Source organism: Castor canadensis, chromosome 2 (assembly GCF_047511655.1).
Source record: "Castor canadensis chromosome 2, mCasCan1.hap1v2, whole genome shotgun sequence".
Taxonomy (NCBI): domain Eukaryota; kingdom Metazoa; phylum Chordata; class Mammalia; order Rodentia; family Castoridae; genus Castor; species Castor canadensis.
The window spans coordinates 125,565,661-125,583,610 of NC_133387.1; the positions used below are offsets into that span (position 1 = coordinate 125,565,661).

Genomic DNA, 17,950 nt, shown 5'->3' on the forward strand with positions numbered 1-17,950 from the left:
AAGAACACCAACGCAGAAGGGGAAAACAAAAGCCATCCCAGAGATGGCACTTTAAGTGATTATGTAAACTCCTCATAGGAGGACAGTTGCTTTTTGGTTGATTCAATTTTTAAGAGTTGTTTAGTTTGGTGGCACTGGGGTTTGAGCTCCTAAGGCCTCCCTGAAGATGGGCTTCCCTGTGTGCGTGCACCTGCCTGACCTCACTTCCTCCTCTTCTAAGAAACCTGGCCTCGCTCTTATGACCACGTCTAATAATTATTTCTTTTTTCTTTTGTGGTACAGGAGTTTGGACTCAGAGCCTCAGGCTTGCTAGGCAGGCTCTACTACTTGAGCGCCAGCGTGGGCTACAGGGTGAAACCCTATCTCAAAGAACAAACACCAAACACACAAAGGTTGCAGGACTGTTTTTGCGGACGTTCTTACTAAGGATGTGCGTTCTTTTCGTTACCTAGTGTTGGCTCCATAGCCCGGTCCTACGTCACTTCCAACGCAAGCTCCCACAGGAATCCTGCTAGCCAAGCTCCTCCCTATTTTAAGCTACCTGCGCCGTGTCCTCGGAACTGTGAGTCCCGAACCTCAATGCAGCAGCTTCGGGAATGAACTAACAAGGGTTGATGGCAGGTGCCTCACTGAGCAGCTCAGGTATTCTTGACTACTTTCTTCCAACGCACACCAACGGGAGCCTTTCGCCTCCCACACCGCGGGGAGTCTCTGCAAGTCTTTAGAACGCTCTCTTCTGGACCTGCTTTTAGAAAACCGCAGTGTTACTGACGACCCTCGCCCCACTTCGTCTCATCATCTTTGTCCCTGAGGTCTCTGGCATCAGTGACAGTCAGGCAACAAACGCCTCAACCTTCTCTCTGCCAGCTGCCCCCTTTCTGGCACTAGACACACCTCAACCACCTCCTCTTTCGGGGACAGCAGTTCCGGTGATGCTTCCGCCACACTTCCTCTGCACTTTCGCCTCACTTCCGCCTCAGCTCCGCCCAGGGTCTGGCGCGCCGTGATGACGACATCGGACGGCGGCGCCTGGGAACGTGAAGGCTTCCGGGCTGCGGACCTGTCGAGAGCTGCTGTCATGGCGGTCGAGCTGTGGGGCGTCTTTCCAGTCCTACTGCTGCTGTTGCTTTCAGGGGATGCCCGGAGCTCGGAAGTGCCCGGGGCTGCCGCTGAGAGCTCGGGAGGGATGGGGGTGGGCATAGGAGATCGTTTCAAGATTGAGGGGCGCGCAGTCGTCCCAGGGGTGAAGCCTCAGGACTGGATCTCCGCGGCCCGAGTGCTGGTGGACGGAGAGGAACACGTCGGCTTCCTCAAGTGAGCATCCTCAGAGCCGCAGGAGCGGTGGGGACGGGCGCGGCGGGGGAGCCGGCCGTGAGCTAGGTGTCAGGATGGGGCAGCGGCGCTGTCGCGCGTGGAGGGCCGGCGTCGCAGTCCCGAAAGGAGGGCGCGGGCGTCCGTCTTGTACCGTGTTCGGGCCCCGGCCACTCTCGTGCCCTGGGGCCAGCACAGGTGGATCCGTGTTGGAGGGTCTCTCCTCTCTCCTCTCTCCCCTATCAAGCAGACGCTCTACCACTTGAGCCACTCCGCTAGCCCTGTGCCACCAGTTCTGTTTTGCTTTGGGTTTTTTCCGAGATAGTGCCTCGCGAACTTTTTGCTGGCTTCGAACCTCGATCCTCGGCAGTAGTTGAGATTACAGGCGTGAGCCAGCAGCCGGCTTCGTGTTTGTCCCTTGCTGAATTTTTGTTTTGCGCGTCGTCTGCTGTCCCTGGAGCCTGGCCCGTCCTGCATTCGTGTCGGTCTTCTGCTGGCTTGGCGCGTTGTGGAAAGATGCTGAACGAGTGGGAATTCTCAAAGCCCTCGGGGCTTCTGACTATGACAGTGACTCAAGGCTAATGTCACTGCTGTTAAAATTAACAGGCCCTCAAGTCCCTAATGGGAGCACTTTCTCTTTTTTTTTTCTTTTTGTCCTGGGGTTGGGATTACTGTTCATTTTACACCTGAGTGCATCGAGGGATTTACAGCAGTGTCCCGCTGTCATGACGCGAGGCCCGGGTTTCTCAGACTGCATACACGCGGCTCCTCTCGGGCCTTAGTAGGCACGGGTTGCGTCCTCGGTTGTCAGCGTCCGCTTTCCCCGTATCTAGGCACTGCTTTTTAAGTCCTTCCACCACCACTTGGAAAGTAAAAACATTTAGGAAAGAAGCATGTCTTTGCTTGGTGTGAATACAGGCAAGTGTACCTGAAAACCACACAACAGAAATGTCGGGGTTGAAATTTGGGGTGCACAGTTGTTCAGGTCAACTAGGTGTCTGTGAGAAATTGAACCTCAGATTAATAAATAACGACAAATTTACTACCAATATTCTAATATTGTCTGGCATTTAAGAATCTGGCATTAGGACATTCATTACAGTTTACCACAAGTAATGATGTTGTAATGATAAAACTCCCATTAAGTTTTGGACGATTAGCCTTAGTTGACATTTGACTTCTCTTCTGCTTTTTGTTGTTTTTTGGTTTGGTTTCTCTTTGTAGTCCAGGCTTGCTGGAAATCACTATGTTGGTCGTGCTGATCTTGAACTCATGATCCCTCTATCAGCCTCCCTTGTACTGAGGTTCAACAGTTGAAAACAGTTTTTAAAAATATTTTAACATTTTGTTTTATCTTTTTCCAACTTTTTTTTGAATCATACGACCTTTTTTTTTTTTGTTGTTAGTAATGAGGTTTGAACTCAGGCCTCAGCTAGGGACTCTACCACTTGAGCCCTGACTTGTTTTTAGTAGTAAGATAAGTAATACTTTGTAGCCTGCCATTTCCACTTAATACATGTGAATGGTTCTTGATACTATTTCGTATTGTATATACAAGGGTTGATTGGTAATTAATATAGGTTTATGGTGACAAACATGTTGGAAGAGGGTAATTTGTAATTGTTTTGAATAGCTAGTACAGCCTTGGCTAATAGTTATGATTTTTGGCGGTTGCTTGGGACTTGTCTAGTAAGATGAGAGAATTGGGGGCTGAAGACTGGGCTTGCCGTTTCTTACAGTCATCACTATATGCATACACCATAATTTATTCTGCCAGTCTTCTGATTTTGGATGTTTAGGGAGTTCTCAGGTTTTTGACGTGGTAAGATTTGTACTACACTTTGAGTTTTTATTATAGAAAATTTCAGACGTACATAAAATAAACAGCACAGCCTTATGAGTCATTGGATTTTCATCATAATCTACTGTTTTGTTTCACCTCATTTATGTTTTCGGATTTTTTTTTTTCTTTTTGCAGTACTGGGTTTTGAACTTAGGCCTTTGCACCTGCTAGGCAGGTGCTCTACTGCTTGAGCCATGCCTCCAGCCCTTTTTGGAGTATTTTTAAGTGGCCTTAGGCATAATATAATTTTGCTTTAGAAGTGTTAATATGCATCTCTAAAAGGTAAGAACTTATACAAAAGCCTCGTCACTACACTGAGTCAATAAAATAACAATACTTTAATACCAGTCTATTTCTGTGTCTCCCCGGTTAACCTTTTTTTTTTGGGGGGGGGCGTGGTGTACTGGGTTTGAATTCAGAGCATTGTGCTTGCTAAGCAAGTGCTCTTGAGCCATGTCCCCAGCCCTTTTTCTAATATGGTCTTGAGTTTATGCCCAGACCAACCTGGTCTGTGATCAGGTACTTCCTGAGTACCTGATATGGCAGGCTCATGCCACCTTGCCCAAATTTTTATTGGTTGAGATGGGGTCTTGCTAACTTTTTGCTTGTGCTAGCCTTGAACCACAATCCTCCCCGTCTCTACTCCGGAGTAGCTGAGATTATAGCTACTCTGAGATTACCATGCCCAGCCTAGAATGCCATTTTTAATAGCAAGAATTTACCCTGGTGCCAGTGTCTCACACCTGTAATCCTAGCTACTCAGGAGGCAGAGATCAGGAGGAAAGTAAGAATTTGTTCATGGGGGCAGGGTTTGCACAATTGATATTGTAATAATAACGTGTATTTGTCATTTCCCTTGGAAGAAGAAATGCCTTCACAATAGGAGCTGTGCTCCAGTTGCCTGCCATTTATATCCATAGAAGCAGTAGAAGCGCTTCCTCTGTCAGGGCTCTCTACTACTCTGGTCTCAGGTATTTTCAGAACCTGTTCAGTGTAACTATGGAAGATGAAATGTAGGACAGGTCTTGCCATGGGTTTTTTGTTTTTTGTTTTGTTTTTTGTCAGTTGCTTCTTACATCCTTTTTTTAGATAATTGTTCTGGGAATTCAGATGATTTAAAATAAAGAGACTGAGGTACTGATCAGAAGTGACTAAATATGATTTTCATTTTTCCAGGACAGATGGGAGTTTTGTGGTTCATGATATACCTTCTGGATCTTATGTAGTGGAAGTTATTTCTCCAGCTTACAAGTTTGATCCTGTCCGAGTAGATATCACTTCAAAAGGAAAAATGAGGTGAGGACCCTGACTTTTACCAAAGGCTCAGCTGCTGAATATGTCACTTTATATTCCATTCAGAACTTATAATTAAGGTTGACATTTTACTCAAACTACAGTTATCCCTTAACACATTTAAAAATCCTTGTGTTGTTTTAACCTGAATATTTATAAAATTATGAAGTTGAACTTCCTGTTCTGGCTTAAAAACGTTTTAAAGCTCCTAGTAGAGTATATAGAGAAAAGGTGACCACCTACCCTAAGCAAAAGCACTGTAGAGTGTTTGACGCCTAGTACTATTTTTTTATTCTTGCTTCCCCTGGGATACTGCTGGCATGGATTTTATGCACAGATATATCATTCAATAATTACTAGGTTCTACTTCGTGCTTTGGTATACGTTTGCTTTTATTTTTTATTTTGAAGTACAGGGGTTTGAACTCAGGGCCTTGCATGGGCTACCTACCAGTTGAGTCATGACTCCATCCATTTTTGCTATACTTATTTTTCTAATAGGGTTTTGGACTTCGAGTCTTCTGTTTACACATCCTGTGTAGCTGGAGTGAGAGGATGTGTCACCACGCCCAGCTTATTGTCTGAGATGAGGTCTCCCTAACTTCTTGTCCAAGATGGCCTTGAAACTTGATCCTCCCAATCTCTGCCTCCTGAGCAGCTGGAATTATAGGTGTAAAACACTGTGCCCAGCCTACTATGTAGTCATTTTGTTATTTTTATCTGTTTTCAGCAATAATTTTGTCTTGTAACCAGCCACAAGTGGGAACCAAATAGAGACATCATTTCTTTGTTTCCTGCATAGAATTAGTTTTAGGATTTCTCTTATGAAAGACTAAAACAAATACATACGTATTATTTAAAAACAAAACAAAACATTGTATAAGTTGTAATTGAAGTGTTTTCTTTTTGGCGGTCCTGGGGTCCTGGGGTTAGCAAGGCCTCACCTTGCTAATACCACCAGCCTGTTATAATTGAAATGTGATTTTTAAAGTTGGAAATAGTTCAACTTTTCTAAATTGGACGTGCTTCTCCTCACTTATTTTTGATTGGAAGATTTTGATGATAACTCTAATGACTTATTTGGTACTATGTTAATCTAGAAGTTTCTGTAGCTCCTTCTTTCTGAAATACTTAGTATGCAATGCAAGATTAGTATTACATTGTGGGTTTTGTGTCAAAGTGAGGATCATGATGAAAAGATCACAGGAAAGCACACTATTGGGGCTGACAGAGTAGGAAAGAATTCAGATTTTTGGTTTTTTTTTTTGTTTTGTTTTGAGACAAGGTCTTACTGAGTAACCCAGCTAGCCTTGAACTCAGAATTCTTCTGGCTCAGCCTCCTGAGTGCTGGGGTTACATGGGTGCACCACCATGCCTGCCCAAATATCAGAATTTCTAAGTAAATGAACATGTGATTTGAAATCAAGGTAAAAAGAAATTTGGTTTAAATTAGGCTGTGAGTATGAAATAGCAAAACCCATGTAAGATTGAGGACAGTTGTATGAATGTTCACATTCTTCAGATTCAGCCTTTCATCACAACGCAACAAATTTCTATATGGGGCCTCGCACTTGCTAGGCAGGCACTCTACTGCTTGAACCAGGCCCCGGCCCTAATTTGTTTATTTTTTATTGTCTCATGATGATAACAGTCTCTTTGGTCTAATTTGACTGGAAAGTGTATTAACCAGTGTTAAGTGATAGTGTCTCTTTGAGCATCACGATCTTACTCTGTGCTGCTGTAATAAAACACTGGCCATGCAATAGAAGAAATGTTTTGGGGTGGAGGAGCTATATCTTAACTGACCTTTTCGGTATGTGTCAGGTATAGTTAGACTAATTTGTTGAGACCCTGAATTGAGCTAAAAGAATAGAAATATGTGCAGTTAGTACTGTACTATGTTTGAGTTAGTGTTTACTCCTGTTTTTTCTTTCTTTGCCTTTTTTTTGGGGGAGGTTGCAAGTTTTCAAGATATCACATGTGAATATACCATAATTTAGGCACAATGAATCAAACATGAGCTTGTGTCATCCTTTATATAATCTACATATTAGTATGTTTTGGTGGATTTGCCATCATATAAACAGCTCCTATTGATGGATAAGTAGTGGGGTTTTTTTGTTTTTTTCTTCTTCCACTTCTAGCATGTATACTCAATAGAGACAGAATTTTTTTTTTTGGTAGTGGTGGTGGTGGTCTGGGGTTTGAACTCAGGTCCTCACACTTGCTGAGCAAGCACTCTACCACTTGTGCCACTCCATCAACCCAGTTATCAGGAAAATAAATTCTTGATATTATCATGAAGCAAATCCTGTGGTACTACTATCCTTTAGAAACAAATTACTTCCCCCATTTTTGAAATTATTGTCTGGTCATACATCTAACTTTCAGCTTTTTTCTTTCGTTCATTCTTTTTTGGTAGTACCGAGGATTGAATTCAGGGTCTTCTGTTGCCTTGGTAGGTATCCTACCACTTGAGCCATGTCTGAGCCCTTGCTTTTGGTGATTCAGAGCATGGCAAAACTTCAGTGGAAGGTAGAGCCTTGCAAATATGTTGTTGAATATTTTTCAATGGAATAAATAGGTTGTTTCAATGTAGATTAATCTCCTTATGTTCTGATTTTCTTGCGTCTTTTTAGAAATAAGGATTTTTAAATACGTAAATAGGTTATATTCTACTATGTTAAGTCTCAGTCTTAAAGGATTTATTAGTAGTTATTTTGATGATACTTGGCTTTGAACTCAGTGCCTGTGGTTGGTAGGCAAGTACTCTACTAGTTGAGCCACACTTCCAGCCCTATGTTACTTTTTATGATTTCAGAATTCCAAACTTGTAGATGAGGGAATGTTACTATAAAACATTATATATACTAGATTAATTTTTTTTTTTCAGCATTGGGGTTTGAACTCAGGGCCTTATGCTTGCTGGGCAGGTGCTCTACCACTTGAGTCGCTCCTCCAGCCCTCTTTAGTGATGGATAATTTTGAATTAGTGTCTTACAAACTATTTGCCCAGGCTGGCTTTGCCATCATCCTTCTGATCTCTGCCTTAAAAGTGGCTAGGATTACAGGCATGAGCCACTGGCACCCGACTAGCTTCCAGTTTCATTTTTAATCTTGTCTTTTTTTTTTTTAATTGCTGGAACTGAAGTTTGAACTAAAGCCTTTGTACTTACAAAGCAGGCACTCTATTGTTGGAGCCACACCTCCAATCCTAGCTTAAATTTTTTATATTAAAACACAGTATTGGATAGGAATGAGTTGTTACACAAAAGGAAATACTTATCTACTGAGAACTATAATGTTTTATTTTTATTTGTCCTTTTTGTTCTGTTTGAATTTTGAATAAAATAATTCCAGCAAGTAGAAATATTTTTCTAAATAAAAAGTTTTCTTTGCCTTCTTACCTTGGGTAAAGAGTACTGTCTGCATGGTGGCACAGGCCTGTAATCCGGTACTCTGGAGGCTGAGGCAGGAAGATTGTGAGTTTGAGGCCAGCCTGGGTTACATAGTGAGATCCTCCCTTAAGGAAAGAAAAGAAAAGTGTTTATACATCCTGAGGATTAGATGTCTGAAACAGGTTTAAAAAAAAAAACGAACAGAAAGAGCTGGGGTGTAGTGTCTCATAGCTGTAATCCCAGCTACTTGAGAAGTAAAGATCAGGAGGGTCAAAGTTCGAGACCAGCCTGGGCAAAAAATTAGCAAGACCCCATCTCAACCACCCAACTACTCAGAAAGTATAAATAGGAAGATTGTGGTCCAGGCTGACTTGGGCATGAAAGTGAAACCCTATTGGAAAAGTAAGAAAAGCAAAAAGGGCTGGGGTGTGGCTCAAGTAATAGAGTGCCTGCTGTAGCCCTGAGTTCAAACCTCAGTACCCTATTTATAAAACAACAACAGAAAAGCTGGGCAAGGCTGGCGCATGCCTATAATCTAGCTACTTGGGAGGTTGAGATTAGGAGGATAACAGTTCAAGCCCTGGGCAAATAGTTTTTGAGACCTCCTCCCCATCTCCTAAATAACCAGAGCAAAAATGAACTGGAGGCATGGCTTAAGTGGTAGAGTACCTGCTTTGAAAGCACAAAGTGCTGAGTTCAAACCTCAATCCCACCATAAAAAAAAAAAAAAGACAACAAATCCCAAAGCCTTTATAATTTTAATAGTTAGAAATGGGACAAAGTAGAGAACAAAGTAGCATTCATATAAGATTAATATTTTGACCAATATTTTGCAAACTTGCATAATAAGTTAGCTTTCAATATATATATGAAACTTCCATTTGTGGCATTTTAGCTGAATGAAAGGTCCTAGAAAAATTAGATAAAATATGATAAGCATTTCCTTTTAAATGCATAGCTTCTCCCAATAAGAGAAATCCCTAATGGATAAAACAGTTCTCTACGTGGGGTTTCTGTTGTTCTCTAGCCGAAAGGCTTAGATTTTATTAGCTGTAGGAGGCAAGTGGTGGGGTTCCTTGGGGCCAGAATTAGATCAAAGACTTTGACCCTCCATATTGAAATCCAAAGACCAGACTCTCAGCCTCACCTTGGCTGTTAGGGGAAAGTGTTGCTGAAAACCTAGTTGCAGTCCAACCCTCCTTGAAGTTCGGAGCATGAATTTTCCAAGCTGAGCAATTAAGATGATCCTAGTTATTATCCCTGGATCACTAGCAAAAGTAAATGCATAATCCCTCTGGAAGGAGATACCCCAGTATATTTACTTACGTGGCTAACACTTGCCTTACAAAGCACCCAAGAAAACAGTCTACATGGAATTGGCAGATGAATCAGACCTCCAAGTGAAGAGGCTCCAGTGGCTCATGCATATAATGCTAGCTACTTGTGAGGCTGAGATGGAGAGGATCACAGTTCGAGGCCAGCCTGGGTAAATAGCTTTTGAGACCCTTTCTGCAAAATAACCAGAGCAAAATGAATTGGAGGTAAAATACTTTAAAGTGTATTTAAAATTCTTAAAGAAATAAAGACCTTAAATCTGTTCTTTTTGTTGTAATGATCACTACATATCAATGTTTTGCTTTCTCATAATTAAACTGTCAGTCTGTAGAATTTTAAAAAGTAACAACAGACTTACTGTTATCAGAAATGATGTACCTAAATAGGCAATAGATATTTTAAAAAAGAATAAATAGAACTCCTGCAATAAATGTAGGCATTAAAATATAAAGCTCAATGGATGCATTAAGCACCTAAAGAGAAATTTTATGTATTGGAAGCTAGATCAGAAAAGATTGCCCAGAATACAACACAGATAAAGAAACGGGATAATGACAGCAATGCAAAAGAATTAAAGAGTAAAAGCAGATGGGCAATGAAAGCAGAGAAGGTGGCTTCAGAGTAAACTGGATTACGTGTAAGTGGATTATGGTGAAAATGCAATGTCCAGTGCACTGTTGCAGGGCTCTCTTGAATCACAGACATTCCCTGCAAAAATATCTTAGACCATTAAAACCTAAACTCCTGCATGTTCTATGTTTATCATAAAATAAAATCACTACTACATATTATCAAAGGACTTTAGAACTGAAAGGATTCTAAAAGAATTTTTGTTACAAACAAGTAAGGAACTTATCTAGCCCCATAGGCATGGGCAATGATAGAACTACAGCAGAAGATTCTAGTGTTCTTTCTCTGTGTTTTGCCAAATATTTCAGACATACAGATAAAAGTACTTTGGTCAGATTTTCAAGATCAAAAGTTTAGATGCTGAGTGTTTTAGAAAAAGCTGAAGGTAAATACACAGAAGGCATTGCCTATATATTATAAGCAGTTCTTTTAACTAGTCACATTTTGTTATCGTTTGTCTCTCTGGTGCTGGGGAATTTGCACCAAGGGCCTTGCACATACTAGGCGAGCACTGTACCATTGAGCTACATCTCCAGCCCTAGCCATATTTTGAATATAATACTAATGCTTTTTTTCATGTTTCTTTATCAGAGCAAGATATGTGAATTACATCAAGACATCAGAAGTGGTCAGACTGCCCTATCCTCTCCAGATGAAATCTTCAGGCCCACCTTCGTATTTTATTAAAAGGGAGTCATGGGGCTGGACAGACTTTCTGATGAACCCAATGGTATGTATCAAGCTAAAGTAAAGACTTGCTAATCTGAAAACTTCAAACCCTGTGATTTGGACCGTTGAGATTAGAAAATAGTGGCTTTGGGAACAGATAATGGAAAGACTATAGTGAGACTTGACATTGAAATGTATAACAGGAATTGGGTACTTACATGTGATGAGATGTTTTACAATTGAAGTAGAAGGAGAATGTGCAAAAAGTCATATGTGTAGCTGTCCATCCTTCCTATTTGTGTATTAGTCCATTGATAGATGTGCCATCATTTATTAAGTAGCCCCTGTCAATGGCACAAGTAAGGTTTTCTTCTTCTTTTTAACATGTAGTGAATAGAGAAGTTATCAATTGGTAATTTAAGTAGTTGGTATTGACATGAAAGTGATGTTATAACAATACAACACTAATAGAAACAGATTGACCCCTTTTTTTTTTTGGTGGTACTTGGAGTTGAACTCAGGGCCTTGTACTGCTAGGCAGATGCCCTACCACTTGAGCCACACCCCCACCCAGATTGACCTTTTTATTTTTTTTTAGCTGTTTTTGAAAGTTAAATTGTTATCTTAGAATTTTCTAAATTTTGATCCTATTCTTTGCTGATAGCTACTTAGATCACAAACAGGACTATTCAGGGGCTGTATAGGGAAGTATCTAGAATCTTCTATCAGAAATAAAAGGGCAGGAGGGTAGGTGGGATGGAAGAAGTCAGAAATGAGACTCCAAAGCCTTTTCATCTTCCATGTTTTCCCTTCTGAAATTCCACAGAAGGGTACCCAGTGCTAAAGGATTTAGGTCATTTTCAAAACTGTTGTGCTAAAGTGCTTGACTAACACTATATTGCAGGCTGTAGAGAATGTATATTGACAAGAGGGATAATCACTGTTTCTCTAAGAACCACAGAGGCATCCAGAAAGAGCCAGCCTGCTGGCTGTGAGGATCACCAATCCCAATGTCAGATTACAGAAATGAGAAGAAAATGAATGGATAGCTCCATTTGAAACCTGTTTGTGTTAAATAGGACTGTAAACTGCACAGAGGTGAAGTCTCAGCACGTGCGACAAGACTACTCTGTGGTATGACACAGCAGTTGATGGTGCTTTGTGTTAGAACTGGCTCAGTGTATTGACACGGTTGCTGCAGGCAACCGTGGTTGTTACATGGAACTCATTTTACAAACTGAAAAGTGGGGGAAGAATCTCTAATTTTTTTTCTTCTACAGGTTATGATGATGGTTCTTCCGCTGTTGATATTCGTGCTTCTGCCTAAAGTGGTCAACACAAGTGACCCTGACATGAGACGGGTAAGCTGATTGCCCAGCCCGTGTTCTGGTGCTTTTCCATTAAGGATGGATGGCTGGAGTTTTTTCAGCTTTATCCTAGTTCCCATGGCAATCCCATCAAGAGTTTGTGTAAACACCATATTATGGTCCTGGCATTTAATTACCTGTGGCCCTTGGACAGCATAAATTCAGTTGGTTCTGCCTGGTGTAGGCCTATGTCTTTTCCTTGTTTTGTTTTGTTTTTTGCACTCTGCCACTTGAGCCCTACCTCCAGCCCCCTTTGTCTGTTGATGTAGCTAAAACATTCTACTTAGTCTAGCTTTTTTGTATGCCTCTCTTGTTAAGCAGTTGAAATGCATAGTAACCCTGGCATACCTAGTCCAAAAAGGATGCAGAAATGAATTATAGGCTATCTCTGTTATCATGCTCATGGTCCAATTAATTGTAGAAAATGAATGGATTTATAAAATATTCTCTTGCCATCAGGGAATTTTGGGGTTTTTCTTTTTTCCTTGTAGTAAAGGGAAAAATAAGATGCAAAGAATGAAAATATTTGCTAAGATAGTAGGTGTTTACGTTCTATAGAAGGGCACACATTTTTCCAAGCTGCAATTGGAAAATTGTTTATGTAGTTTCAAAATGGTTTATTGCTAAATTTTTGTCATCTTTGCTTTGGCATTGGTCAAAAAGTAACCGTCCTGTGCAGTGCTATATCAGTTAAGCCTATTGATTTTCTGTGCATCAGTGAAAGGAAACATCAGAAGTTACCTGTAGTTAAAAGTTCATTCCTTGCACAGTGGTTTGCGTGATAGACATTATAAAAAGTTGTTGCTAGCCGGCCATGGTGGCTCGTGCCTATAATCCTAGCTACTCAGAAGGATCACAGTCCTTGGCTAGCCCAGGTAAAAAGTTAGCCAGACCCCATCTCAATTGATAAAAGCTGGGTTTGATGACTCATGTCTGTCATTCCAGCTATGTGGGAAAGCATAAATAGGAGGAGCAGGATCCAGGCTGGCCAAGGCATAAATGCAAGACTCTACTTACAAAAAGTGCTGGTGGCATGGCTCAAGTGGTAAAGTGCCTGCCTGGCAAGCACAAGGCCCTGAGTTCAAACTTCTATACTGTGCAAAAATAAATAAATAAATAAAAGGGGCTGTTAACCTAAAAGTTTCAGAATTGAACAAATTCAAAAATGTTTGGTAGATCTATTACTATAAATTTAATTCTTGATTATAAGGGCATATTAAAATACCTGATTTATATTTATTATTTTTCTTTTTCTGGCCTTATTTATAAAAGTACCTATGGCTGGGTGCCTGTGGCTCACGCCTGTACTCCTGGCTACTCAGCAGGCAGAGATCGGGAGGATCGTGGTTCAAAGCCAGCCTGGGCAAATAGTTCACAAGACCCTATCTTAAAAAAATCCATCGCAAAAAAGGGCTGGTGGAGTAACTTGAGGTGTAAGCCCTGAGTTCAAGCCCCAGTACCACAAAAAAAGTACCTATGAATAAATTCTACCTTTGGGGAGGGAAAATACTCTTAACAGTTCCCCATTTGAGTGAAGGAAAACTGCCAAACACATTTTATGAAGCCAGTATTACACTTATCCCAAAACCAGGCAAAGACACCTCCAAAAAGGAGAACTATAGGCCAATCTCCTTAATGAACATTGATGCAAAAATCCTTAACAAAATAATGGCAAACCGAATTCAGCAACACATCAAAAAGATTATTCACCACGACTAAGTAGGCTTCATCCCAGGGATGCAGGGGTGGTTCAACATACGAAAATCAATAAACATAATAAACCACATTAACAGAAGCAAAGACAAAAACCACTTGATCATCTCAATAGATGTAGAAAAAGCCTTTGATAAGATCCAACATCATTTCATGATAAAAGCTCTAAGAAAATTAGGAATAGAAGGAAAGTTCCTCAACATTATAAAAGCTATATATGACAAACCTACAGCCAGCATTATACTTAATGGAGAAAAATTAAAACTATTCCCTCTAAAATCAGGAACCAGACAAGGATGCCCACTATCTCCACTCCTATTCAACATAGTACTGGAATTCCTAGCCAGAGCAATTAGGCAAGAAGAAGGAATAAAAGGAATACAAATAGGTAAAGAAACTGTCAAAATATCCCTATTTGCAGACGACATGATCCTATACCTTAAAGACCCAAAAAACTCTACTCAGAAGCTTCTAGACATCAACAATAGCTATAGCAAGGTAGCAGGATATAAAAATCAACATAGAAAAATCATTAGCTTTTCTATACACTAACAATGAGCAAACGGAAAAAGAATGTATGAAAACAATTCCATTTACAATAGCCTCAAAAAAAATCAAATACCTAGGTGTAAACCTAACAAAAGATGTGAAAGACCTCTACAAGGAAAACTATACACTTCTGAAGAAAGAGATTGAGGAAGACTATAGAAAGTGGAGAGATCTCCCATGCTCATGGATTGGTAGAATCAACATAGTAAAAATGTCGATACTCCCCAAAGTAATCTACATGTTTAATGCAATTCCCATCAAAATTCCAATGATATTCATTAAAGAGATTGAAAAATCTACTGTTAAATTTATATGGAAACACAAGAGGCCACGAATAGCCAAGGCAATACTCAGTCAAAAGAACAATGCAGGAGGTATCACAATACCTGACTTCAAACTATATTACAAAGCAATAACAATAAAAACAGCATGGTACTGGCACAAAAACAGACATGAAGACCAGTGGAACAGAATAGAGGACCCAGATATGAAGCCACACAACTATAAGCAACTTATCTTTGACAAAGGAGCTAAAAATATATGATGGAGAAATAGCAGCCTCTTCAACAAAACCTGCTGGGAAAACTGGTTAGCAGTCTGCAAAAAACTGAAACTAGATCCATGTATATCACCCTATACCAAGATTAACTCAAAATGGATCAAGGATCTTAATATCAGACTCCAAACTCTTAAGTTGATACAAGAAAGAGTAGGAAATACTCTGGAGTTAGTAGGTATAGGTAAGAACTTTCTCAATGAAACCCCAGCAGCACAGCAACTAAGAGATAGCATAGATAAATGGGACCTCATAAAACTAAAAAGCTTCTGTTCATCAAAAGAAATGGTCTCTAAACTGAAGAGAACACCCGCAGAGTGGGAGAAAATATTTGCCAACTATACATCAAAGGACTGATAACCAGAATATACAGGGAACTTAAATTTGGGAGAATTTATCTCCCAAAACTAATGAACCAATAAAGAAATGGGCACATGAACTAAACAGAACTTTCTCAAAAGAAGAAATTCAAATGGCCAAAAAACACATGAAAAAATGCTCACCATCTCTAGCAATAAAGGAAATGCAAATTAAAACCACGCTAAGATTCCACCTCACCCCTGTTAGAATAGCCATCATCAGCAACACCACCAACAACAGGTGTTGGCGAGGATGCTGGGAAAAAGGAACCCTCTTACACTGTTGGTGGGAATGTAGACTAGTACAACCACTCTGGAAAAAAATTTGGAGGCTACTTAAAAAGCTGGACATCGATCTACCATTTGATCCAGCAATACCACTCTTGGGGATATACCCAAAAGACTGTTACTCCAGAGGCACCTGCACATCCATGTTTATTGTGGCACTATTCATAATAGCCAAGTTATGGAAACAGCCAAGATGCCCCAGCACTGACGAATGGATTAAGAAAATGTGGTATCTATACACAATGGAATTTTATGCAGCCATGAAGAAGAACGAAATGTTATCATTCGCTGGTAAATGGATGGAATTGGAGAACATCATTCTGAGTGAGGTTAGCCTGGCTCAAAAGACCAAAAATCGTATGTTCTCCCTCATATGTGGACATTAGATCAAGGGCAAACACAACAAGGGGATTGGACTATGAGCACATGATAAAAGCGAGAGCACACAAGGGAGGGGTGAGGATAGGTAAGATACCTAAAAAACTAGCTAGCATTTGTTGCCCTTAACGCAGAGAAACTAAAGCAGATACCTTAAAGCAACTGAGGCCAATAGGAAAAGGGGAACAGGTACTAGAGAAAAGGTTAGATCAAAAAGAATTAACCTAGAAGGTAACACCCACGCACAGGAAATCAATGTGAGTCAATGCCCTGTATAGGTATCCTTATCTCAACCAGCAATAACCCTTGTTCCTTCCTATTGCTTATACTCTCTCTACAACAAAATTAGAAATAAGGGCAAAATAGTTTCTGCTGGGTATTGAGGGGGGGGAGAAGGAGGGGACGGAGTGGGTGGTAAGGGAGGGGGTGGGGGCAGGGGGGAGAAATGAACCAAGCCTTGTATGCACATATGAATAATAAAAGAAAAATGAAAAAAAAAAAAAGCTAAGAAGTGATAGAATTAGATTAAAAAAAAAAAAACAGTTCCCCATTTGAAATGGCAGATAATGTAGTATTCACTATTTTTTTAAGGTCCAAACTAAAATAAATTTCAAGTTTACACAAAATTCAAATGAAAGACATTACACTAATACTGCATTAATTTTGAGTGGTCCTTTATAATTATTAGCTGTAAGGAAAGGACTAAAACTCACAAGTGCCACATCCTACTTTTATGATGGTGACTTGTTCGTGACCCTTGTGATGCTGTGACTGAGATCACTCAAGCCATACAGAATTCATAGATTTGTCACAAAGACTTAGCAATACTGCAGTTACCTTCTCTTTAGTTAGAGATTGGCATTCTGGTTTTAGGCATCTAAGGAAAGCGTAAGAATTTGGGCATGTTTTTGCATACCTGTAATCTCAGCAATTGGGCGGCTGAGGCAGGAGGATTACAAATTCATGGTCTGCCTATGCTACCTAGCAAGACCCTGATTCAAAAAAAAAAAAAAAAAAAAGGAGAAGACATGAGCTTAAAAAATAGTGTTAAAACAAAGTGGTCTGGAGGTGTGGCTCAAGTGGTAGAGAGGCTGCCTAGCACGCTTCAGGCCTGGGTTCAATCCCCAATGCTGCAGACAACAAAAAGCATGACAGGAATCTGATGAAATATGTTCACCGTCAGAAAACAGTATCCCTTACTAAAACCGAAGCTGCATCAAAGCCCTAGGCAAGCATTTATTAGGCATTTACCTTTAAGGACCAATAGGTTTAATGGCATAGGAGAGTGTGGCACACAATTGCTAATGATGTTTACGTAAAGTACTTTTTGTTTTATCACTATTTTTGGTGTCTTACACATGCTAGGCAAGTGCCGTGCTACTGAGCTACGCACCCAGCCCTGTAAAGAGCTTTTGAGTGTGGCATGTGTCTTTGCTCAGACCTTCCCTTTCTACATGTACTTGTAGGAGGTACGTGACTGCAAGGGTCCCCATGCCCTTAACATCTTGTGCTTTTTCTCCCTGCAGGAAATGGAGCAGTCGATGAATATGCTGAATTCTAACCATGAGTTACCTGATGTGTCTGAGTTCATGACAAGACTCTTCTCGTCAAAGTCATCTGGCAAATCCAGCAGCGGCAGCAGCAAAACAGGCAAAAGTGGGGCTGGCAAGAGGAGGTAGTCAGGTGGTCATGCTGTCATTTGCACATACAAGCACGGAACACTGGGTGACATCTAAGTCTCAATGGGAAACTGTGTGATGCAGCCACTGTAAACTCACGTCATCCTGGAAGTTGACCTCTTAGAACTGCTGTACATGTTAACTTTTTAACACGCATTTTGTACTTGGTGCACGAGAAGATGCAGCTTTCATCCTTTGTCTATATGAGGTCAGTCTTGATGTCACTGAATTAATTACAGTGTCCTATAGAAAATGACATTAATAAATTATATGAAATACTATACATTATGTATATTAAAAGAAGTCTTAATCCAGAGATCAAATTATCTTGTGTTTCTCACTTGTTTCTTTTTTTTGCTGATAGTTTTATCGTTTATTATCTGAAGCTTGAAATGACCTTTCTTTTTTAAAAGTAGTTACTTTTAGAGCAGCATGCACCATGTTTTTTTTTGTGTGGTCAAACTTTTCAAAATTCTTAGCTGTGCTCTGCCATTTTAACATTCCTTGATATCTGAGGTGAAGTCACATGTTCCTGATGTAGTTATAATTTTTGTTATTATAATACTAAGTTTCAGAGTATGAC

At 40.4% G+C, this 17,950-nt stretch overlaps 1 protein-coding gene across 2 annotated transcripts; it reads left to right on the forward strand.

Moving 5' to 3' along the window:
* The first annotated feature begins 537 nt into the window (after nucleotides 1-537).
* On the forward strand, nucleotides 538-17,693 carry Emc7 (ER membrane protein complex subunit 7). 2 transcript variants are annotated; one of them, XM_020168269.2, is made up of 5 exons: nucleotides 545-1,314; nucleotides 4,331-4,450; nucleotides 10,401-10,539; nucleotides 11,759-11,839; nucleotides 17,215-17,693. In XM_020168269.2, exons 1-5 carry the CDS (start codon nucleotides 1,007-1,009, stop codon nucleotides 17,365-17,367), a joined length of 801 nt encoding a protein of 266 aa, XP_020023858.1. In that variant the 5' UTR covers nucleotides 545-1,006; the 3' UTR covers nucleotides 17,368-17,693. The 2 variants fall into 2 exon arrangements, with proteins under 2 accessions (XP_073921688.1, XP_020023858.1); XM_074065587.1 differs by lacking the exon at nucleotides 4,331-4,450 and having other exon boundaries at nucleotides 538-1,314.
* Nucleotides 17,694-17,950: the final 257 nt, after the last annotated feature.

Excerpts from the sequence above, each read along its gene's own strand:
- Emc7 (XM_020168269.2), top strand. The coding sequence starts at position 1,007 with ATGACGACATCGGACGGCGGCGCCTGGGAACGTGAAGGCTTCCGGGCT. Across the intron at positions 4,451-10,400 it reads ACTTCAAAAGGAAAAATGAG|AGCAAGATATGTGAATTACA; the intron begins GTGAGGACCCTG and ends TTTCTTTATCAG. Across the intron at positions 11,840-17,214 it reads GTGACCCTGACATGAGACGG|GAAATGGAGCAGTCGATGAA; the intron begins GTAAGCTGATTG and ends TTCTCCCTGCAG.